General features: G+C 44.7%; 1 protein-coding gene across 3 annotated transcripts in view; it reads left to right on the top strand.

Annotated features, from left to right (window-relative positions):
- The window catches only part of LOC107381036 (vang-like protein 1), a 93,937-nt gene that overhangs the window by 11,642 nt on the left and 56,384 nt on the right, over window positions 1-25,911 (top strand). For all 3 annotated transcript variants that reach the window (XM_070544198.1, XM_015952515.3, XM_070544199.1), the window contains exon 2: window positions 10,250-10,512. In XM_070544198.1, the coding sequence (XP_070400299.1) occupies window positions 10,442-10,512 (71 nt within the window). In that variant the 5' untranslated portion in view covers window positions 10,250-10,441. The remainder of the gene's footprint in view (window positions 1-10,249; window positions 10,513-25,911) is intronic.

Raw genomic sequence — 25,911 nt, 5'->3', positions numbered from 1 at the left:
AACATTTTCACATATTTTCCATGTAGTTTTTTTGCCAGTTCCTCTTATGAAAGGTAGACAATTGTTTTTCTCTTTCCCTCAGAAAATCTTAATATTCTCCTAGTTTGGCCCAGCACAGATCACTTCCCAATAGCAGCAACAGCCTTATATCATAACCACATAAGTGGAGAAAATGCTCAGTAGCAATGAGAGAAATTGCTGTTAACTATTATTTAACATTTAAACTTATTTTCAGATTTTATTATTTATTCAAAAAACCCTGGTAAGGGATGTTTTTCTGTATTTGGAGCATCAGAAAAAGTTATATGGTGGAGGTGATGTTTTAAAGTCACTGAGAAACTGCATGCATGCAGTTTGTTGTTTTGCTGCTAATACAGTAGCAGGTGCAGCTGCATAGTTTTGCAATAAAAATGTTGTAATGGAATTCATGCACTAGTTTTTGTTTGCTTTGAACCCAGAACAGACGTCACACGCCAGACGACATCAACACTGCATACTTTAGTATTTGTTCATTTATCGTGAGTAATATCGATATCGCAATATTAAGCACTGTTATCGAATATCGCAGGTTTTCCTAATATCGTGCAGCCCTAAATACAACCATTTGTGTTGAAGCCTGTTTCCCTGAAGAACAAAGATAAAAAGATCCCCCCCCCGGGTCCTCATGCCGATTGTGTGTCCCCACTTCTAAAGTGAAAACTGTTCATGAGCATTTTATGGCGGCAGTTTTGATCTGTTTTGGCTAGCTACCAGCAATTAGAACTAGCCCATTGGGCTAGTCTTGTAGAGAAAAGTGTTTATTTTGGTAAACATCTCCCTGGACTGTGACCTCTGCTGCCAAATTTGGCGTCAACAACAATAGCAAGGGAGTTGAAATAATAATAATTATTTAAAATGCTAAATATTGGCAGATTCATCTAAAGGTTTGCCTGAAGTTTGCTTGCTTTAATCGTACATACAGTATGTGTTTAATTATCATGGCTGCCTCGCCTAACCCATCACTGTTTGAAACGTTGTTTATAGAGAATTAAAACAACATGTTGGCAAGCTACAATATGCTATTAAATAGTAATGGGAGTTGGGAAAACGAGCTAGACATATTTGCCATTGTCACAGTTTAGAGGTCTTACATACTATCTACGATAGGGATGGACAATATATCGGTATCGGCTGATGTTAGTCATTTTTAACATATTGGTATTGGTCCGATAAATAAAACCGGGCCGATATTAACAGCCAATATATTTTCCATCCTGTCTCCATTTGTTTGCCTGTTTCAGAGGGTGGGGGTGGGGATTGTTTAGTCATGTGAACAGTGAATTAAATCCTCTCAGAAGCGTAAATGTGCGTGGCGTGTGTACATAATAACGTAAATTCAGCTTCAATAATTTTCATTCTATACAAAATCAGCTGATTTTAGAAGCATTAATGTCAATTTATCAATATCGGCAAATATTTGTTATCGGCCATAACATTGATCTCAATATCGGATATCGGTATCGGCCCAAAAATTTCATATCGGTGCATCACTAACCTACGATACCCCTGCTGTCTTTATTTCTGTCGTGAGCTCAAAACGAACCTGCTGCTGATCTCTTTCTTCTTTTATGGGTAAAATAGTAAATGGCCTGTATTTGTGTGGTGCCTTTCTAGGGTTCTACAAGAAGAAGAAGAAACGATATAACACCTCTCAAGATAAAAATCACGAGGCGCTTCACAAGAAGAAAAATAAAATAAAATAAAATAGATTATTGTATTTGAAATGTCATAAAAATGTGAAATATATAAATATTTGAAAATAAAATATTGTGGTTAAAAAATGTAAGGAAAGGGAAAGAGCAAATGAATAAGAAACAGGTACCAGTGGATCCTGGGAAAGGCCGGAATTGGTAGAAAGAGCTGAGTAAGCAGAGGGTGGAGATGAAGAATCAAGCAAAGGTCACGCAAACCCCCCAAGGCAAGTCATTCACCCATGCACACACTGGTGGTGATGAGCTGCAATGTAGCCACAGCTGCCCTGGGGCGCATTGACGGGGGCGAGGCTGCCGTAGATGGGTACACCGGTGCCAGCAGTCCCTCTGACCACCACCAGAAGACAATGCAGGTTAAATTTCTTGTTCAAAGACACAACAACTGCAACTGAGTCAGTGGGACTCTATCCCACAACCCTCCAGTTACGAGATGGCCACTTTACTCCTCGGCCACTGTCATCCCACGAGTTTTGAATGCTAATTGATTTAATTTGTTTGAACTTCCATTTTCTTTGTACTTCTGTTATAGGTTTGGTATTTGTGTTGCAGTTTTATATTTTTATTGAACCTTCTGGGCCACCGTAAAATATTATTTACTAAAAGAAAAATACCTGAGCCAGTGGGGATTTCCCTGCCTACCTTCTTACCTCCACCATAAAACACAATGATTGGAATCACCAGTTCACTTTGATATTATTTTAGACAGTTTAGCTTTATATCCAGTTAACTTCCAGTCTCGATGTCTTCGTATGTTGTTTTTTTCTTTCATCTTCAGCCAGTCAACAGATTCCCCAAAGACCAGACCATTCTGGTCCATGAGTGTCATAAAAAGCATCCAATAGCAACAATAAACCTTTTGATTGACGCTTGGCACCATTTTACCTGAGTCAGCACATCAGACTGGAGCTACCGGCGTGTATTCACTTGAGCTGTTGATAATCGAATCCTGCCAACTGCTTTTATTGGCTGTGAAGTGGGGCTGAACAACAGCGTGTTGGTTTACGGCTGTTGACAGCTGACGGCTCGTGGCTCCAGTGTTGGTTTCTTCCAGAAAGAATGTCCTTCAGTTTGTCCACGATGTAAGTGGATTGCTTTCTCTATGACTTAATGTCTTATTTGGACATTTGAATCATTGGTTCGGCTGGAGGACCGTGAAGAACCTGCGGGGCCTTCCTTTCTCCACTTGTCCATTCCATAGTCAGGGATTCCTTCTGCAGTTGCTGGCTCACAGTCTTGAAGTGGTTCAGCTTAGTAATTTTCTCTGGTTTGGCGAAAACAGCAACCACATGTGAGAAGCCTGTTGGATCCTGTTTTTAGCATTAAACCTCAGAGCCGGGCCACTCGCTGAGTCGCTGGATAACAGCAGTGTGCAGGAAACACTCAGAACCCAGTCCTTTTCTAGGAAAAATACACACCAAACATAATCGGTTGGTCTTCAGCCTGCTCCCATTTGACCCAGTTCAGTTAGCTGTTCTGCTGTAATGTAAAAGGATTAAAGCAGGAATTAATGTTGGAAATGTGTCTGATGTGACAACTTCACTTAGCAGGGATTAGTTAGAGGCTACACGCCCGGCCAATTTATGAGGTACACCTAGTAGGGTTGGGCGATATGGCCTAAAATTAGGGCTGCACGATATTAAGAAAACCTGTGATATTCGATAACAGTGATTAATATTGTGATGAGGATATTACTTGCGATTAGGGATGGGTACCGAATTCGGTACTTTTTAAGGTACCGACCGAATTCCATAGTACCGACCGAGCACCGATTCACGTCATTTCAAACGGTGCCTCGTTTCCGTACCCGTCCATCATAACGAGATTTTGCCAAGACAGCTGCACATGCGCAAGAGCGTTATGTCGTCGCTCGCTGCGAACCAGTTGTAAACAGAGCAGCATGGTAGAAAGAACGCACGCTAAAGCTTGGGTCCACATCACTAAATGTGATGGGTAACTGGGTGATGATGAAACCAGCGACATCGATCTAAGTGAGACATCCTCATCTTAATCTGCTCTGGTAGGTAAATAAAATTAGCTTGATATGTTAGCTTCCGTTTTGCTAATGGTGCATTCGCTTTCTCCTCGGAACTCCGAATTCCTGACTAGAAGAACATGAACGCGCTCTAAAGTTTGGCTTCACTTTACTAAATGTGACGGGTGAAGACGAAACCAGTGACGATCTAAGTGTGAGGCATCATCATTTTAATCTGCTCCAGCAGCTAAATAAACTGTTTAAGATAACGTTAGCTTGGTATGTTAGCTTCCATTGCTACCATTGTTATCAGCTAATGGTGTGTTTGCTTTCTCCTCGGAAATTCTAACTTCCCAGTAGGAAAAATCAAATGAAAGAGACGGCAAAAGGAATGAAGATACACAGTAAATTTAGTTCACAGTAAAGATGTTTGCTTCAGTTTAATTATCAGCTTATAAAACTACAAGGACTATGTTAAAATACAAACAGTTGTATGTTATTTATCGTGATATTTATCAAATATTGTTATATATTGAGAAAAATATATATTTAATTATAAAAGAGAATTAAAATAATAAACACTCAAAAGTATCTAAAATTGGTACCGTTAAGTACCGGTATCGATTCGTAAGTATCGGGAATTAGTACCGGATCGATTCAAATGTCAAAGGTACCCATCCCTACTTGCGATAAATAAAAACTTAACTCAGGAACAAAAATAATCAAAAACAAAGAAATAAAAAAAATCCTAAAAATGAGTAAAGCAAAAGATGTGAGGAAAGGGAAAAAGAAAATGAACAAGAAAAGAAAATCCGTGGATCCCGGGAAAAGCAGAATCAACAGAAAGAGCAGTACAAAGCTAACTCAGATGTTTGCTAACCATCAAAATTAAGTGCCGTCTGCCTTGGGGGCGGGCATCTAACCTATGAGAACCCACCCAATTGGCCAAATGGGTGAAGAGCTCTATTTGATTTGTTAAAAGACATAATGCCTCCATTTGACAGAATGCATTACGTGTAGCAAACATTTGAGCTGACCATTCATTGCGATATTTATCTATTCTTTGCGATATGCATATTGTGCATGCTGATATTGCGGTAACAATATATTTATGATATATTGTGCAGCCCTAACTAAAATCAATATCATGATATACTGAGGATTTCACCCCGATAATGATGAATGGAATGCTCATAAACAAAAGTTGTCTACTAGATGGGGCTGTCGCGTGAAATGCGTTGTCACATTTTTATGTGACTCGAGGTGGTACAGCTTCTTAAAGGGACATGAATGTTGCCAACCTACACACATCTTTTCAGTTTTTTATTATCAAATTTATTGACATGGAACAATTATCTCGATAAAAGTCAGAAATTTTGATAACGATAAATTTTTTATTTATTTCCCAGCCCTAACACCTAGCTATGACCAAGGTGAACCCGTTTTTACTAGGGATGTCCCGTTCCGATATCGATATCGAAAGTAATTCAATATTGGCCCAAAAACACTGTATCATATTATATCAGACTGCATCAAAAATCTCCGATATAAGCAGTTCGTTAAGGTTCACTTTTTTGCAACCAATGGTTAAAAAAAATTGTCATTTTTTCATATTTAATGTTATTGGATCTTGTTCTCCAATTGAGTAATATCACTTGATCAAACCTTTCATACATTCCACACTACGAAATAGGTAAATGTATGTATGTATGATTTTTGCTGATATCGCATCGGGTTGATATCGGTATCGATAAATACTAAAGGCTGCAATATCGGTATCGGTACCCTAGTGTTTACCTCCAGTACCACCTTAATTCTTCATGTCAGAGATGCAAGGTGTTGTAGCATCCCTCAGAGGTTCTGGTCCATACTGACATGACATCATCACATAGCTCCCTCCACGATGGGGCCCTCATGTTCCACCACATCCCAAAGGTGAGATCTGGTGATTGTGGAGGCCGTTGGAGTCCAGCAGGGCTGGGCAATAAATCAAAAATGTATTATCAACATTTCTGACTCTTATGGAAATAATTCTCCCATGTCAATAAATTTGATAATAAAAAATGAAAAGATGTGTGTGGGTTGGCAACATTCATTTCCCTTTAAGAAGCGGTGACGCCTTGAGTCACATAAACATGTGACAGCCCCATCTAGTGGACTGCTTTTGTTTCTGCGCATACCTGTAGTTATCGTCCATTTATCGTTACCGAGGTGAAATCCTCAATATATCGTGATACTGATTTTAGGCCATGTCGCCCAGCCCTAGAGTCCAGTGAACTCATGGTCATGTTCTAGAAACCAGTTAGAGATGATCTGAGTTTTGTGACATCCTACTGGAAGTAGCCATCAGAAGATTGGTCCGGGTGGCCATCAAGGGATGGACATGGTCAGCAACAATACTCTGGTAGGCTGTGGTGTTTAAACCAGACTTAGATGGTACTGAGAAGTCCAACGTGGAACCAGAACACCCCACCACCACCACCATTACAGCCACCAGCAGCAGCCTTAAGTGTTGAGAAGTCAGGATGGATGCACAGTGATCACTGACTCCAGGACATCAGTGGACCTTTGGTGATTTGATTCTTGCACTTCATCTTTAAACCTATTTAAATCCATCTTCCCACCTGAGTCAAACTTTTAGAAGCTGCTCTTTTTGAAGAATTCCCACGCCCAAAGAGGCTCGTGTATCCAGATCAGTAATCCTCGGGATCTGCTGCAATAGAAGAGTCGGGGGAGGATTTGTCACCAGTGTGAGTGCGATTCAGGCACTCCAAACGGTTCGCAGATCCAAACATGCAGTTACACAACCCTCCAAGCGTTAGTCTGCAGCTAGCATCCACACACACACACACACACACACACACACAGCAGAGTGACTCACGGGAAACACACTCCCAACAACTGGGTCACTTTAGATGTTTTGCGCCTCTGTCTTTTGGATCAGCTGGATGTTCCCGTCTAATATTACCAGACTATTTAATGTATTTTATTTAGTGTAAATTCTTCACTTTTGGACTTTATTGCAAATATAAAAAGTCTAATATAAAAACAGAAAGCCCTTCAACTTAAAATACCTGGCAGGGGTCTATTTTGCCTCGGCCCCCAAAATGCTTAGATACGTCCCTGGGCGTGGGACAGAGTTTTGAAGATGATCTGAATTGTATCAACTATATAAATACTACATGCTGATAAATTATTGTTTTATACAGGTACAAACGTGTAGTGGGATAAATCTACCTATATTTTCTGTTTTTAAGAACTTTGTTTTGTTTTCTTGGTTTTTATTTTCCTCTCTTCCTGTCCCGTCTGTCTCTGATCTTCCTGCATCTCCCAGTCCTCCAGAAAAACTCCTGCCTGCTTCCTTCTTTTTCACCTCACAAGTCACTTTTTAACTAGCAGATCAATTTGATCTATTGACCGCAAAAAAAGCGGAGTGTGCGCTGCGCTGCCCGGCTGCGCCAGTGACGAGCGCTGCAGCACGAGCGCGTCCACACACACGTCATGCTCAAATACAGACAGAACTTACCAGAGAGAAAATGAACGGACACGACTGACTGTGTGTTAATTTTACATTATTTGGTGACGCCACTTAGAAACTTAGAAAATGTCACTGTGGCCGTGTGCAGAACGCAGCTGGAGTTTATGAATAATTGGCGGTCTGCCTGCCGCTCTGCCCAAAAGAATCCCCGCTACGCTGAGTCCATGTAAATAATATAATACAGGTAGGAACTGGATCTCTTTTGCACTCCTTCTGGGTGTGTAAGTTAAGGGCATCAGGGGAGCCTTGAAGACCTTTAAGGAGAACCAAGTTGCTCTCCTGTAATTTGAACCCAGTATCCGAGTCCGGATTGGGGCTTGGATCGCGAAGTAAAGCCCGAGTCCCGATCAGTCTGAAACCGCGTGATCGGGGCTGATTTCCGTGCATGTGATTGGATCGGGACATCCCTATTATAAAGTCTCTTCAAACAACCCCACATAAGCAATCCTGCCACAGCCTGCTGTAGCTAGTGCAAACAATGAGCTAACGCTAACATGAGTCAACTGATCCTAAATATGCCACGAAGTAAAAAAGTCCACACTGTTTGACAAAAACATTAATACTTACAAGTCCAGTGGCAACAAAGCCAGGTCACCATCAGTCCCTGATTTAGTAGCCTCCTTTAGCTCCCTCAAATGAGCGTAGGATGCACCGATGTTCACTTTGGATTTAGCTTTCTGCTCTGCCTCCAGAAACATTAGTCTCTCATGTTTACTGATAGGCTTCATCATTAAAGTCTTCTTGTGCTTTTTATTGACTCAGCGTTTAAGCTAACTGCTACTTGAGTAAACAACTATCGCTGTAAAGCAGATAGAGACCTCCCTTCCTACCTGAACCACAAAACTGTTAAACAGTATCAGATATTTTTAGCCACTTTCTTCAGTCGAGAGACTCAAGTGATGTAAAGCCAGGATCTCCGAGGCTTAGCAACACAAATGTTGATGTACTTTACTGCACACAGTGTAACATATGACCCTTGTTCTTTCTGCAAATTAGCCACAAATTTTCATTCTATTATTTTCTAAATGTACTTTGATTATTTTTGGATATTTGGTCTCCAACGCCTCCTAAAGTTCTCCCAGTTCTTGCATCGTCCGATGTAAAGTTTGGCTCTGGCTGGGTTCCAGATGCCTGCAGCAAATCTGAGGTTTTTGGGAAGCTAATAAAATTCCAGCAACACGGAATAGATTAGGGTTGTCACGGTAACCGGTGCTGCGGTAAACCCCGGTAAAAAAGTTGACAATAATAATAACTGTCTTGTTTTTTAAAAAAACATTATCTCGGTGGATTACCGTGGCTGCGGTGTAGGAGCGGTGACCCTTACCAGCCACCGAATCATCTGCTGAAGTTGCCGGCGGCACATGCGCACTTTGTTGTTTACAGCCAAAACTTTCTTGAAGCTAAAGCTGAAATAATGGCCAAAGGAGGAGACGGCAGCGCTCAGGACATTTATTATCCCTCAAAGAAGACAAAGTGGGAAGTACGGGCATTTTTTGGATATTTAAAGAATGCAGAGGGACAGTTGATAGAAGACGGCTATCCTGTTTGCAGCACGTGCAGAAAAAGTGTCTGTGAAGGGCAGCAACGCTTCAAATCTCATGATATATCTGCGTGACCATCACCCACAACTCTACAGTCAACGCAAGGCAAGCTAACGTTAGCGTTTTAGCTAAAATGCGTGATCCGAGGATTTGGGTTGAGGGAGAATACAACGAGTCGCTATATAAAGCAGCTGCAGCGCAGCTATAAACCGTGTCGGGGACACCCCCATGTTGAAATGACGCTATGCATTACGGGGCTCCCAGGGGCAGATAAGAGTTGATTTTCCCAAATCTGCAAAGTTCACTGGAACACAAACCAAGGACAATATTTTCCTGATATAGGGTTTATTACTCAAGTAAGGGCAAAAAATATCTGATTAGAAGGCTACTTGAGTACTGGTCTAATATTTTTAAAATGATGACATCAAACAGACATAAAATAAGAAGTTATGGGCAAATATTGGTATTTTAAAGACTAAAGGGGAAAAATGTAAACAAATAAACAACATAATTACAAAATAACACATTTTAGGCAAAATTTAGACACAAACTGAGGACAATAATTCCTGATATACAGGTTTTATTTAGTTGTCTGAAAATGTAACACGTTTAAATAAAATACCGCGATAATACCGAAAACCGTGATAATTTTGGTCACAATAACCGTGAGGTTAGATTTTCACACCGTGACAACCCTAGGATAGATGTGTGTTTTTGAAAACTTGCTCAGTAATGTTCACTAATTTCCCCCGATAGTCACGTTAGCCCAGTGTAGTGACACCCAGAGTCCAGAAACGTAACCTTAACAATGAAATCACAGACCAGCTGCTAAACCGAGGAGGTCAACTTGTCATGATGGCGTTTTTCCATCATCGCTCATCAAGAAATTGGAGTGATTCAGCAAAGTGAGCTTCTGTCACAGTCTGCACGAGCAGAAGAGAAGAAATGAATCAAGTGTGAAACATAAATGAATGAACATCCGAGACACTTTGAAAGCACAGAAAGAAAAATCCGATTTTAAAGTCACAGCGAAGCCGGGGCGAAGGCTGAACGGCGATGTAAAACAGCCTCTCAACAACCGCTTCCAGCCAGATGGGAATGAGAACAAATATCTGTTTCCGGGCTGAAGTGTTTCTCTTCTCCGTGTTTCTCAGCTGGAGTGCAACCTCTTTAAAGCGGCACATGAAAGTGCTGTCACAGTGCGGGCTGAGAGCTGTAACTACTGATTGTGATGCAGCTGCAGAGCAACACGAGCACACCAGAGCAGGGAATTAATAGACGTGATGAAGCAGCCTGTGCCTTGAATGCCCGATGCTCATCCCCAGTCGCTGCCGGATGTTTCTCTTTTCTTCTGTTTGGCTCCTTTAACAGGCGCATGTCAGCAGGTTTCCCAGACGCTTCATGTTTTGAATTTAAATGTCTTCCTCTTCGCCTTTCCGCCCTCCAGGTTGATGTTTCCTCACCGGGGGCCCGCAGGGTCGCTTTTAAGCCTGGCCGTCGACACCTTTCCCCCTCTGCCGGCCTCCTGAGCGGGCTGATCCATCGCCTCTAGCTCCATAAGCAGAGCGCACCAGGTTTCACCGCGTCTGCCAGCAGTCGAGCAGCCCCCTCGTGTTGCCCGGAGCCCTGCTGCATCGCCATGGATACAGAGTCCAACTACTCCGGCTATTCCCACTACTCCGGGCGCTCCCGGGGATCCCACAGGCACGGGTAGGACTAAACGTTGCTCATTAATTATTCATCTTCATGTTGGTGTTTGACACTGAAGGCGTGTTGAATGTTTCATCCTCTTCAAGCTGCCGAGCGACAACACGCTGTTACTAAACATCAACTTATTGATTTAACAGGATGAGAATATGTGTTAAATACATGTCTATGCCATTTGGACCATTTTCCGTCATTTTCATGTTTGCGAGAAAAGAAGCTGTTCAGACAACAAAAACAATCTAATGCGGCTCGGGTAAAAGGGCTAGGGGTTCAGCTGCCGATCATTTGGGTTATCAGTGTTTTCTGTAACGTTAAGGCTGCATGATGTTGGAAAAAATTCTCGTAGCAATTTTATTTTTTACTCCTGCAAGATATTAGCCTGGAAGGCCGCGACCCATAGACAGAGCACAGTCGTGGGGCGGACTCGAACCGTCTCCTCATGCTGTTGGACAAGCTAGGACCAATTAGAGCAACAGGACATATTTGCCGCTATGGAAGTCAGCACGGGGCAGTTCGCCATACACCGTAGAAGAAGAAGAAAATACGTCCCTTCTTTAGAATAAAGGATTGTAGCGACATGAATGGCCTCATTTTGCGACTCAAAGGCCACACTTCCCCAGCTAGGTCACACTGTCCTGACTGAACTTTTGTCCCACAGATTATCCATCCCATAAACCATCTTTAATCTGACTGCTTTTATCTGTCTGCTGTTCCTCCGCAAGATGAAGGACACTTCAAGATTTAAAATAATCATTTTTAATAAACTCTGTTTACTACAAGGTTCATAAATAATCATCATAAATAATCATCATGGTTCATTATAAATGTATTTAATTACTGAAATGAATTATCATTCTTTGGATTAATAATAATTATTATTTATGATAATCAGTGATGTTTGACAGTGTGAAGAAGGTCATTTGCACGTGTGCACACCATGCAGAGGGGGCTGAACCAGGGTAAAGTTAACTTGCTCTCACATGTCTTTGCTCCATAACAACAAGCTTTCTGTCACTGAGAGGGCGTGTTCTGAGGTTTTGTTTAAACCAAAATCTCCGCAGCTCAACTTCAGTTCTTGAACCAACCAGATACTCTCAGTGGTGACGAGAGTCATCCCAGAGGACGAGGGTCGGCCGCCCGAAGCCTCACTAAGCTGTTCTGTCACGCCGATAGAATCGCTCCGAATAAACGCTACCTGTAACCAGCTGATGCAAAACTCCTTCAGAGTTATTGATTTTGAGACGCAACTAATTCCATCAGTCGTTGTGACCCGGAGACATTTCAGGACCGATTTGGTCGCACCGAGGTCCCTCTACCAACCTCGTGCTCGGACGTCATCTCCACCTGACATCTCGGATCCAACAAAGGGTCTCCTGACTGGGAGAGGTAGACACTTGCGACAGATGGCATCTGTATGATGTTCTCTCTAAAGCCGGGCGTACACTGTGCGACTTTTTCACTTTTTTGAGCCGATTTTCCAGTCGTGCGAGAAGCCACGACATCGGGGCGAGTTTTGCGCCGAGCGGTCGTGTAGTGTACAGGGGGTTACGAGAGGCGATTAACACCACGTGACCAGCTACCGATCAGCAGTCGTGAGGTCGCAGGGACTTCTGGTGTGTTTAATATTTCGCTCGTCCCTCGTGAGGGTATGGCACTGTTGAAGCGGCGCTGCGAGCAGCTACGATCCAAAAAGTATCAGAACCGCTCACGGCGCATGCGCGCGCAATCCTGCATCAACGCCGGCCGGTCGCTCGCTATTTCCCTAATAACACACGCTGTTCGTTTTTGTTTCTACACGTTTTTTTTCCTCACAAAGATTGTCAAGAAAGCGTGTTTGTCGTGTTCGTGTCAAATTAAACTGATCACAAAACACAGATTCACTTTCTTTATTTCGTTTTCCTCATCCAAACCCCATAAATCACTGTCCTCCTGCAGCACTCCCGAAGGACAACAGGCAAGACAAAAAAGTCTGACGTGTTGAGTAAAAACTGCTATTTTTAGCACATTTTTAGGGCCGACGTGTTGCTACCAGACGGACAGTGTGAGCAGTCAGGTCGCATGCGAGAACTGGGTCGTGCAGTGTGAGCACACGACTCGTGAGATCTGCTCTGCGAGGAAGTCGTACAGTTTGAGCTGAAGCTGAACGCTGCGAGTGAAAAAGTCGCACAGTGTACGCCCGGCTTAAGACAGGGGTGTCAAATATATGGCCCGCGGGCCGGGTCCGGCCCGCAAACGGGTTAAGTCCGGCCCGCGAGATGGTTGTATAAACTTTATTTTCATACTTTACAATGTAGTGAAAATAAACTCTTAATTTTTCAATACAAAACTGCTGTTCCCAATACGTCCACTAGATGGTGTAATAGGCATTGTGTTAAGCAGTGCAACAGGTGTTCTGACGAGCTACTTTGTTTTGGCCTCGTTATCTAATATGGCGTCTACATTTTGTGCTTCAGCCCAAGATGTCTCTGTCAAAAAGGAGAAAAGTGGACACAGAGTGCAGATTGTTCCAAGAAAAATGGACACCCCTATATTTTTTCATGGAAGTGAACGGAAAAGCTGTGTGTTTGGTGTGTTTACAGCATGTTGCAGTGCTGAAAGAGTGTAATCTTTGCCATTATGTGAGTCTTCATGCCGAAAAATATGAATAATTTAAAGGACAGCGGAGAAGAAAGAAGGTGAATGAACTGTTGGCCGGACTGAAGAAACAGCAGTCTGCGTTTTCTTTAATTTGGACAGCCAATTGAAGGAAAAAGTAAAGTCCTTTATTGCTTTTTCAGTTGCTATTGATGAAAGCACGGACATTACAGATGTTGCTCAACTGGCGATTTTCATCCGCGGAGTTGATGACATGTTGACCGTCACCGAGGAGTTTGTTGAGCTGGTGCCCATGACGGATACAACAACAGCAGCTGATATTTTCACCGCACTCGTTGGAGCGCTGGACAGGGTCGGAGTGCAATGGTCGACTAAAGCCCATTCTTAAGAGACCCCACTTAGAATCAGTGATTCATGCATTTATCACTTCCAGACTCGATTTTTCCAACTCGGTTCTAATTGGTGTAAATGTATCCGTCCTAAATCGTCTGCAGAAAGTCCAGAATGCTGCAGCCAGATTTCTTTCTAATGCTAATAGATGCTGCCACATTACTCCTATTCTGGCGGGTCTACACTGGATTCCTGTGCAGTTTCGAATTCAACACAAGGTTCTAACTTTTACTTACAAAGCCCTGAATGGTCTAGCCCCCTTATACCTGTCAGGGCTGCTGATCATCTATTGCTCATAGTCCCTAAAATGAAATATAAAGCTTGTGGGGAGCGTGCGTTCGCCTTTGCAGCTCCAAGACTTTGGAACGCACTCCCTCTGGTGGTACGCCAGGCTTCTTCACTGGCACAGTTTAAATCCAGCCTGAAGACACATTTCTTTAATTTGGCTTTTGGTCAATGATCGGTCTTTTATGCAGTGGCTCTTCTGTTTTACTGACTTCTGTTTTTATTGACTTCTCTTTTATTGGCTGTTTTATCCATTTGTATTGTTTTAAGGTGTTTCTATTTTATGACAGCTTTTATCTGTGTTTAACGTGTATGTATGTGTATTTTAAATGGCTTTTTAGGTTTAACTCTGTGCCGTGCTTTGGTCAGCTGACATGCTGTTTTTAAATGCGCTATATAAATAAAATTGGATTGGATTGGCCCCGCGCTGTAAGCCTCGCTACAGATGCTGCGCCCTCAACGACTGGGAGAAAGGCAGGTTTTAATTTACCAGTCAGGCCCACTTGGAACTAGATTTTTCTCAATGTGGCCCCTGAGCTAAAATAAGTTTGACACCCCTGCTCTAAGAAACAACTTAGTTAGCTGCAAAACAACTTTTTCCACCCAGAACGCGTTTCTCTCTCTGAAAGAAATCTTCTGAGATTCATCCACGCATCCAAACCCACGCATTCCACTTTAGGTTCCATTCAGACACAGGGTTGCTTTTAATACCAAGCTTTAAGATCAACGCTGTTATAAACTGTCATTTTTAAATTGTTAGTAATAAATTCTTAACTTTTAAACCTGACTCTTCTTTGAAATGAAACACAGAATGGTGTATATTTGGTTATTGAATAAGCAAAGATTCCATCAATTCTTCTGTTTAATAAATAAACTTTTGCTATTAATTAAATTTCTTAAATTAAATATTAATCTTTGGATTAAATATAGACCAAGCAGGCTGGTGTATGAACTTCTATCAATTGTATAAATATCCTGGATATTTATACATGATACAAGCTTCAAATGCTAATTTGTCTGATCTTTCTCAGAATCTAACAAAGCTGATAGCAAACAGCATTAGTTCTAGTATGTAGATTATCTACGCGACATAATTTAAGTACCTCTATCTGCTCCCGTCTCAAAGAAAAGCCCAAGGCTAAATCGTTCAAAGTGGATCCCAAAGCCGTTTCTAAAGAGCGCCGTTCCAGAGCCAGAGCCATCTTTAAACATCTTTTGTACGTTCTTTCTGTGTGTTTCAACCAACTGCGTGACTTGGTTCTTTTTTAACAGCGCAAAAGATTTATTTTACCTGGTTTTTGCTGACGTTTCGACTATCATTGCTACACTCAGCAGCGAAGACTGCAGTGCCATTCCACACCGCTATACCTCCAGTGTGCAGTAGGGGTAACGGCGCTTGTGCTAATATCTTAATTACACCAGAAACACAAGTAAATGAGGGACAACAGCATTCAGGTTCTGGTCTTTGGACTCAGCATCACAGAAGACCCACAAACACTTTTAACTTACTGTCTGGTGATGTCAAACAAGAGTAGAGGTGAAACTGATCCAGGGATTTAAGCCTGCCGCACACCAGAACAACCGGCCTCAAATCACCGATTTCTCAGCAGAAACCTAATTTTCTTTGAGTGTTCTGCATCACGAGACACTGAGGTGAAAATCAAACCGGTTTTTAATATTTTCCACTTCACAGGAGGTAGAAACTCACCGTGTGTGCACAACGTGAGGTGCCGGCTGAGTTTAAATATTCTCTTGGCCAATCAAAGCGCGTTCTCCGCTCACATGATTCCAAGATGGCAGCCCCCTGTCTGCATGTCAGAAAATAAACAAAACGGAGACGGAGCTGGAAATGCTTCTACTTCTTTACAAGGTTGTGAACGTGTGGGCACGTTGGCTGCAAAGAAGAGCCAAGCGAGGAGTTTGTGCCAATCTGCTGCAACAGGTGCGCCTTGCAGACCCAGAACCCTTCCGAATGTAACGCCGCCTGGATCTTGAATCCGGTCATTTGAGGCCGTTTGCTCTCCTTTGCGGCAGGCTTTAGACTGTTTTCGCAGGTTGAGCTTCATTGAGCCTGCCCTCCAGCTCCCGAGGTAGAGTAGGAGTAAGCCAACAACAGGCACGACGAGCTGAGTTAAAATACCCAGACCTGATACTTGAGATCAGATTGGTGCAGGAATCCAAGCATTTTCTACTTCATTAGTAAGTCCTGTTTGAGTGGACGCGGTCTCGCCTCCATAACTCCATCGTCTCTATGACCCTTCATACCAGCATTTGTAGAGCCCCCTCCCCCCAGCTCATGTCCATGCATTAGCCTGTCAACAGTGAAATGACTGTGCTCGACAGGCTTCAGGAAGGCGGCAGAGGACAGTTGCTGAAGAGGCCTCGCTGACTGATGCCTCCGTAGATATGCTGAGGGCCTGAGAGGAGATGAGTGGGGGTGACTGGAGAGCAGGATCCTGTTCCACAACAGCCCCTCCCGGGTCACTGACAGGCCCTGCCAGCTCGCTCGGCACATATCTCACTTCTCTGGTGCCCCCCCGCCCCCTTTCTGCCACCTGTTGCTGTTTCAGGAACCAACCTCTGGTGACTCTTTTCTGCCACTTCACGCCGTATCCTTCTCATCTTCCTCCTCTCCTCTTCATCCCACTGTGGTGGTGCAACAGTTTATTCACTTTGAAGTTCTCATCTGTCACCCCCCCCCCCCCCCCTTCATAACTGAATCCCCCTGCTCACCAAGGATGAGTCGGCTCAGGCGTGTCACTTACATTCCCCAATGACAGTGAAGCTTTTAAAGAGCAAGTCACCCCCAAATAAATTTTTTTTTGCTGATAAACTATATAAACGAGTGTCTAATCGTGCTGCAGACACGTGTCGTCAATAATTTGGCACTTCAGTGCATCTTAGTTAAAATTTAAATATTCTGCCTAAAACTGGCAGTGTTGTGCCGTTGTCAGGTAAAAACTCTGCACTGTATTTTAATTTAAATCTGCCACCGCTATTGGCTAAGAAGTATGCTATGATGTAAACTGGTACATTATGATGTCACAATGCTGTCGTGAGCCTGAGTGTGTGTGTGTATTTGTTAGCGGCTCCACCCTCTCGGTCTGCCAGGCAACAGCATGTTTTTTCAAACATGAAGTGGGAGTGGAGTTAGACTCTGGTAGGGGGTGACTTGCTCTTTAAAGTCTAACTTTGTTTTAGATGCAAGTTAACTGGAAACAACAGTGATTGTTTTATTCTGGGGTTCTTTTTTTGGGGGGAGTCGGTCAACTGTCTGACAGGAACATATGGGCGTTCTGCCAGGCACCATTCAGACCACTCCGACTCCAGCCATGTGTGCAAAAAACACTGTCTGGCCTCTAGTTTTATGAATGAAATATACATAATTACTAGGGATGAAAGAAAATATCAATTTGGCAATATATCGCGATATTTTTTCCTGCGATGTAACATCGATATTAAAAGCTGTGTATCTAATTTTTGGAAGAATTTACATGCAAACATTTGTGAATTTTCTTTTCTTTTGGTACAACTCAAACACCGACCGCTAGTTGGCAGCAGTGTGCAGTGTGGTTTGTTTCCACCATTGAACTCTATTATGCTCAGATACCTCATGTTAACCATGTTACGTATCAGTTTGGACTGTTTATTGAATTTTCCTACAATAATTTCAGTCTAAAAAAATTACGAGGTTATATGAGAAGAAAATGTTAACGTCAGGATTAAAGTCATGTTAAAGGGTAAGTCATAATATAGCCTGGCCACGACCCATAGACAGAGCTCAGTAGTGGTTTGGAATCAACGGTTGCCTTTCAAACTGTCTCCAAACGCAGTTGGACAGCGCTAGGACCAGTCAGAGCAATACGACATATTAATCGAGATGGAAATCAGTCACTTGGGCAGTCTACCATCCACTGTCGAAGAACAAAACGTAAATACATCCTTTTTCAAAATAAAGGACTTAACTAGCTCTATCTGCTCATGTCTCAAAGAAAAGCCCAAGTCGAAATCGTTCCAAGTTAATACCAAAGGTTTTTCAATTGAGCACCGTTCCTGAGCTGATTCCATCTTTGTAGTTTTTCTCCATCACAGCTCTGGCGCTTAGCCTGCCCAACGTACACACAGCACCATGATTTACACTGGCTTCCAGGTCGGTTTCGTATTAAGTTCAAAATTCTCCTGTTGGTTTACAAATCTATTCATGAAATGGCCCCGTCTTATTTGGCACATCTTTTGAGTGCCTAGGTTCCGGCGCGAACCCTGAGGTCCTCTGACCAGCACCTTCTACTTGTCCCTCCTGCCCGCTATATGACCCGTGGCGAACGGGCTTTTTCAGTTTGTGCGCCTAAACTTTGGAACCAACTCCCCCTGACGGTCCGACTTGCCCCCTCCCTTCCAACTTTTAAAGTACGCTTGAAGACTTATTTTTATTCCCTGGCCTTCCCGGCTGAGACTGTTTAACCCTTGTGCTTTCCTGTTTTTTATTTATTTATTTATTTATTATAGTTTTTATTTGTTTAATCTATTTTATGTTGCTGTATCTAGTTTGGTGACGTATTGTCGTGCACAGCACTTTGGTTGGCGTTGTCGCCGTTTAAATGTGCTTCATAAATAAAGGTTGATGATGATGATGATTGGCAAAACACAAAACAGTTGGTGCCAATGGTTGGAACTGTAGGCTACAATGGAGCGTGGCTAGATTGGCCCTGTACATCAAAATCTCTTCTGCTAGATTTCTAAGCTAGATCTTTTGACATTTAACCCAAAATGTTGAGATTTTCAACATGTTATTACATCAAAAATATAGAATGTTGAGAATAAAACCCTAATCCTTACAGTTTCCCAATAAGGATTCAATAAAGTTAAAAGTTAAAGTCCCATTAGTTGTCACACACACACAGGTGTGTGCGCGAAATTTGTTCTCCGCATTTGACCCATCCCCTGGGGGAGCGGTGAGCTACAGACACAGTCGCGCTCGGGAACTATTTGGTGGTTTAACCCCCCAATCCAACCCCTTAATGCTGAGTGTCAAGCAGGGAGGCATTGGGTCCCATTTTTCAAAGTCTTTGGTATGACCCGACCAGGAATCGAACCCCTGATCTCCCAGTCTCAGGGCGGACACTCTACCACTAGGCCACTGAGAAAGGTTGTGTAATAAGCAAACAGCTAATGCCTTGTTTAAATGAAATTTGGAGATTATTTTTTTACCACCCCCCTCGTTTTATAGTTCACGATGGACGAAAGTCACACATCTGTGAGCTAAGACGTTCTTTTTGCTCACAGACGTGTGACATTTTCAATTAAAGATGAACATGACCTGTCAGTAAGAATTCCACCATGAACTATAAAACGAGGGGGGATCAGGGCATTTGCGCATGCTGCCCCTGAACTATGAGATGCTCAGCCCACCACAATCCACCAATCATCTACGGTTTTAAAATCCAGACTTAAAACCCACTTTTATGACTTATAAATCATAAATCAGAACTGCTCCTCCTTGAACCGTCACCTTATCGTGGTGGAGGAGTTTGAGTGCCCTAATGATCCTAGGAGCTATGTTGTCTGGGGCACTTAGTGCCCCTGGTAGGGTCTCCCATGACAAATTGGTCTTAGGTGAAGGGTGAGACAAAGAACGGTTCGAAGGATCTTTCATGGTGGTGAAAACGAAGAGTCGGAGTACCCGGCCCGGAGGGTTACCGGGGTCCCACCCTGGAGCCAGGCCTGGGGTTGGGGCCCGTGAGCGAGCGCCTGGTGGCCGGGCTTTCGCCCATGGGGCCCGGCCGGGCCCAGCCCGAACCGGATACATGGGCTCGTCCAACTGTGGACCCACCACCCGCAGGAGGAACATGAAGGGTCCGGTGCAATGTGAATCGGGTGGCAGACCAAGGCGGGAGCCTTGGCGGTCCAATCCCCGGACAAGGAAACTAGTTTTTGGGACATGGAACGTCACCTCGCTGGCGGGGAAGGAGCCGGAGCTTGTGGCAGAGGTTGAGCGGTACCGGCTAGATATAGTCGGACTCACCTCGACACATTGCATTGGCTCTGGAACCCGAGACCTGGAGAGGGGTTGGACACTCTACTTTGCTGGAGTTGCTCCGGGTGAGAGGCGGAGGGCTGGGGTTGGCTTTTTGTTAGCCCCGAGACTCTCTGCCTGTGTGTTGGGGTTTACCCCGGGGGACAAGAGGGTAGCTTCCTTGCGCCTTCGGGTCGGGGAACGGGTCCTGACTGTTGTTTGTGCTTATGGGCCAAATATCAGTTCAGAGTACCCACCCTTTTTGGAGTCCCTGGGACGAGTGCTAGATAGTGCTCCATCAGGGGACTCCATTGTCCTGCTGGGGGACTTCAATGCTCACGTGGGCAATGACAGCTTGACCTGGAGGGGTGTGATTGGGAGGAACGGCCCACCTGATCAGAACTCGAGCGGTGTTTTGTTATTGGACTTCTGTGCAAGCCGCAGTTTGGCCATAACGAACACCATGTTCGAACATAAGGATGCCCACCGGTACACTTGGTACCAGGGCAGCCTAGGTCACAGGTCGATGATAGATTTTGTAGTCGTATCATCTGACCTGCGACCGTATGTTTTGGACACCCGAGTGAAGAGAGGGGCGGAGCTGTCAACTGATCACCACCTGGTGGTGAGTTGGATCAGATGGCAAGGGAACATGCCGCGTAGACCTGGCAGACCCAAACGCATAGTGAGGGTCTGCTGGGAACGCCTGGCAGAAGAACCTGTCAAGACGGTCTTCAACTCCCACCTCCGGCAGAGCTTTGACCACGTCCCGAGAGCAGTGGGGGACATTGAGTCCGAGTGGGCCTTGTTCCACTCTGCGATTGTCGAGGCGGCTGTTGCTAGCTGTGGTCGTAAGGTGGCCGGTGCCAGTCGTGGTGGCAACCCCCGTACCCGCTGGTGGACACCAGAGGTTCGGGGAGCCGTCAGGCTGAAGAAGGAGGCCTACAGGGCGTGGCTGGTCTGTGGGTCTCCGGAGGCAGCAGACAGGTACCGGATAGCCAAGCGGGGTGCAGCAGTGGCAGTTGCCGAGGCAAAATCTCGGGCGTGGGAGGAGTTTGGTGAGGCCATGGAGAAAGACTATCGATCGGCTCCAAAGAGGTTCTGGCAAACTGTCCGGCGCCTCAGGAGAGGAAGGCAGCAACTCGCTCACACTGTTTACAGTGGGGATGGGGAGCTGCTGACGTCAACTGAGGCTATAGTCGGACGGTGGAAGGAATACTTTGAGGAGCTCCTCAATCCCACCAATGCGCATTCCGAGGAGGAACCAGAGCTGGGAAGCCTGGGGATGGACTGTCCGATCTCGGGGGCAGAAGTTGCTGAGGTAGTCAAACAACTACACAGCGGCGGAGCCCCGGGGGCGGATGAGGTTCGTCCTGGGTATCTTAAGGCTATGGATGTTGTAGGGCTGTCATGGTTGACACGTCTCTACAACATTGCGTGGTCATCGGGGGCAGTTCCTAGGGAGTGGCAGACCGGGGTGGTGGTCCCCATCTTTAAGAAGGGTGACCTGAGGGTGTGTTCCAACTATAGGGGGATCACACTCCTCAGCCTCCCTGGAAAGGTCTACTCCAAGGTACTGGAGAGGAGGGTCCGATCGATAGTTGAATCTCAGATAGAGGAGGAGCAATGTGGTTTTCGTCCTGGCCGTGGAACTGTGGACCAGCTCTATACCCTTGCAAGGGTGATGGAGGGGGCATGGGAGTTTGCCCAACCAATCCACATGTGCTTTGTGGATTTGGAGAAGGCTTATGACCGTGTCCCCAGGGGCACCCTGTGGGGGACGCTCCAGGAGTATGGGGTGGGTGGCTTTCTGTTAAGGGCCATTCAGTCCCTTTACCAGAGGAGCGTGAGTTTGGTCCGCATAGCCGGTAGTAAGTCGGACCTGTTCCCAGTGAGGGTTGGACTCCGCCAGGGCTGCCCTTTGTCACCGGTTCTGTTCATCACTTTTATGGACAGAATTTCTAGACGCAGCCGTGGTGTGGAGTGTGTCGAGTTTGGTGGCAGGAGAATCTCGTCTCTGCTTTTTGCGGATGATGTGGTCCTCCTAGCTTCATCCAGCTCTGACCTTCAGCTCTTGCTGGGTAGGTTCGCGGCCGAATGTGAAGCGGCTGGGATGAGGATCAGCACCTCCAAATCTGAGACCATGGTTCTCGACCGGAAAAGGGTGGCTTGCCACCTCCGGGTCGGGGGAGAGGTCCTACCTCAAGTGGAGGAGTTTAAGTATCTCGGGGTCTTGTTCACGAGTGAGGGTAGGAGGGATCGGGAGATCGACAGGCGGATTGGTTCGGCGTCTGCAGTGATGCGGACGCTGACCCGATCTGTCGTGGGGAAGAGGGAGCTGAGCCAGAAAGCCAGGCTCTCGATTTACCGGTCGATCTACGTCCCAATCCTCACCTATGGTCATGAGCTTTGGGTAATGACCGAAAGAACGAGATCGCGGATACAAGCGGCCGAAATGAGTTTCCTCCGTAGGGTGGCCGGGCTCAGCCTTAGAGATAGGGTGAGGAGCTCGGACATTCGGGAGGGACTCGGAGTAGAACCGCTGCTCCTCCGGATCGAAAGGAGCCAGTTGAGGTGGTTTGGGCATCTGGTCAGGATGCCTCCTGGACGCCTCCCTGGGGAGGTGTTTCGGGCATGTCCTGCCGGCAGAAGGCCCCCGGGTCGACCCAGGACACGTTGGAGAAGTTACATCTCCAATCTGGTCCGGGAACGCCTTGGGGTCCTGCCGGAGGAGCTGGTGGACAAGGCCGGGGAGAGGACGGCCTGGAGCTCCCTAGTTGGGATGCTGCCCCCGCGACCCGGACCCGGATAAGCGGAGGAAGACGAGACGAGACGAGAAATCAGAACTGGGTTACATTTTAGCTTTTATCAGTATTTATTGATCCGCAAATCACCATTTTGTAATGTTTGAGCTTTTTAGTGTTTTATTAGTATTACCCAGTATCACTGACCATTTTGATCAGCTGATTGGGCGTTTTTTCTTTTCTTTTCATGTTTATTTCAATCTTGTATAATTGCTGCATCACCTGTGAAGCAGGCAGCTCACATGCTGTTCTTTAAATTCGCTTGATAAGTAAACTGGTTTGGTAAACCTTTGTTCTTTCTAAAGGATGTACATTGTTATCTTCATGGTATAAAAGATTTTACCATCAACTGACCAACTAGTTCAAAAGTTGATCCGATAACCATTGCAACAACTTTTGGTATGTCCATGTGAAGGCTCAAGTAGAATACGTTTTATTCTCAGCTTTGCCGTGGTTTTTATTGGTGTCTTTTGGTGTTGGACAGGCTGTCCACCAATTCTTTGGCTCAGATAACCTACACCGACTTAAGTTCTGGGTCACACAGGTGTCTAGATTCTCATGCCAGCCAATGAGAGGACAAACGAGTCCACAGATAGTTTGGCGTGCCCCTCTAGTTGGCTGTGTTTCTTCCTCTCCATTCTGTGTCAGGTAGAGAGTCAGATCACAGTCAACCTCAGGTGTTGGAAGGAAATGGTACTTTCCAATCCGAACTGTCAGGACACCGTCCCAACTTGCCAACTCTATTCTGCCCTCGCCTAGCCCCTGTCTCCTCATTTTTCCATTGTAGCCATTCCAAAGAGCCATTCCCATTTCAGGGATTCACAATAGAAGTCAGGTTCCATTAATCAAATCATAGCACCGCACACTGTTGGAATACCAACCAGCTGGCCGCATGCTAATGAAGCAGAGAGGATGTTGTTTCCTAACAGTATCACCTTGGATTGCTACGGCTACCAAATCTGACTGTTACTGACTAGTTTGGGACAAAAATACAAGAAACTGCTGAAATTTATGTCGGAAAAATGAAACTTTTGTGATATTCTTTTTAAACGGCTGTCACACGAAGCACATGGCGTATTTGTGACAATCGTGCAAATGCGTTTGTGATTTATTGAACCAATTTTATCACCAGCCTATCCCAAAGTTGTCTCACATTTCTTTTTGGTGCATGAAAGTTAAATTGAGAAGAGGTTTGTGATGTGTGCCCAACATTGAACTGGACTGGAACCTTTTTCTGGCTCACACACACACACACACACACACACACACACACACACACACACACCAGACCGAACCAGAACAGCAGCAGCACCCCTCATGCCCAGGACCGGACTTCTAACTCGTAGGGAATTTTCCCATTGAGTACCCCTGATTTATTTACTGCCAGTTCACAACACAAGTCATCTCAACATTCCAATTGAACCTACTTATTAAACAGTACATTGAGCTCAGCTCATTAATTCAATTCAATTCAAAAATACTTTATTAATCCCAGAGGGAAATTGACTGCTGTAGTAGCTCAGAATAATAATAATAATCAAGTCATCAAAGAGTTGTTGTATATTACAACGGCTGTTGGCAGGAAGGATCTCCAGTAGCGGTCAGTGTTGCAGCCAAACTGAAGAAGCCTCTGACTGAAGACACTCTTCCGTTGTCGGACAGTCTTGTGAAGAGAATGCTCAGGGTTGTCCATCATTTTCTTGATTCTCTGGAGAATCCTTCTTTGCATTACCTCCTCCAGTGGTTCCGAAACTGCCGAAACTCTGGCTGAGTCCTTGAAAGGGCTTGGAGCTCCTCCATCTTGCTGGCCAATGATCTCACATTGCCCAATATGATCGATGGAAGAGATGGTTTGAACTTCCTCTTTCTCTGTCTCCGTTTTGCTCCCGCTCTGCACCCACGCTTCTTGCATTTTAGCTCATTTGGGATTTGTGGCTTCAGTTGAGGTATTATTTCAGCCTTTCCAATGTTAATCAGCTGCTGATTGTAAACCAGCTTGTTGCCATGGTTACGCATCATAACAAATGCTCAAAAAGTGAAATGAGCTAAAAAAAATAGCAGTAAAAATCCTCCAAGCTTCACAGCACCAGAAACAGAAAAGTAAAATGTCCAAAAAATACAGTTTTTCTTGAGAAACTAGAAGAAAAAATACCCAAGAAAAGGCAAAACTTACATATAGTCATTATTCCCATTAGCTATATGTTTCCTACAAAAGGAAACCCAGCAGATTGCATCGAGTCACTGACTTGTGACAGAGTGACTTTACAACAATCCCCATACTAATCAGGCACGTCGCCGGCAACCGTGTTGAACAAAATCAGATGAGTCATCCAAGAGCTAAACTGTCAAAAAACGTCTAATTTCAAGGAAATCAGACAACAAAGTTAGCATTCAGGTGTTATTAAGTTTATTGTTGGTTAAGCTTGGTTGGAATCTTTTCCTGTCGCTGATGGACTTAAACAGATTTAAGTCAAATATCTGTTTTTACGCCACGATCTGCCCGATTCTCCGTAGCTGCTGCCTTTTCCTCTCTTTTCCCCCCGAGCTGCTTGTGATTTAGATGAAGACTTTGACGTCCCCTCTGTGCTTAGCGAGCGCTGCTGCTCCTCCCGTTCCCTCGTCTACAGCAACCATTAATAATCCCAATCAGTGCCAGCGTCTGACTGATGAGGTCTCCTCCTAGATTAACCGTCACTGCAGTGATTAGGAGAGAGGTAATACTATTTAAAGTAATAATGATAGTGAAAACACATTTAATGCTTCCATCAAGCTCCTAATCTGGATTTATTAGATAAGAATATGTCGGGGGGGGGGGGGGGGGGGGTCTGCTGCTGGCTGGGCCTGTATCTGTAGAAACAACAGTCGCCGTTGAGATTTTCTACAGGAAATCAAATCCGTGCTTTAAAGGAAGTACAAGAATAGAGGCGGGAAGCAGGCTGGACAACACCCTTTAGTCCCGTCCGCGGCAGCTTTGTTTCGTGTTTGTATTTCCACAGCCTCCATGGCCCCCGCTGACAGGATCTCCCCTGTGTTTCCTAGAGTAGTGCTCAAGACTTCTCACATTTTTTAATATTATTTAACATGAGCTTGTAGCAGATCTTCTCTGAAGTCAGCAGTGTTCATTCATTTTCGGCTGAGCTTTGCTGTAATTGTTTTACGTTTTGGCCCGAGGGGAAGGAAACAGACGAGGGATTAGCCGAGGTGGTTAAGCTTTCCTCTCTGCTAATGGAACTGCTGAGTTGGAAATGCGCCATGTGGCGATGGGGATATTGGGCGGAGGATGGGGTTACCTGCCGTTCACAAGGAGGATGGAGC

The sequence above is a fragment of the Nothobranchius furzeri genome, chromosome 14, assembly GCF_043380555.1.
Source record: "Nothobranchius furzeri strain GRZ-AD chromosome 14, NfurGRZ-RIMD1, whole genome shotgun sequence".
NCBI classification, from domain to species: domain Eukaryota; kingdom Metazoa; phylum Chordata; class Actinopteri; order Cyprinodontiformes; family Nothobranchiidae; genus Nothobranchius; species Nothobranchius furzeri.
The sequence above is the reverse complement of the archived record's forward strand: the minus strand, read 5'-3'. Positions and strand labels throughout refer to the sequence as shown.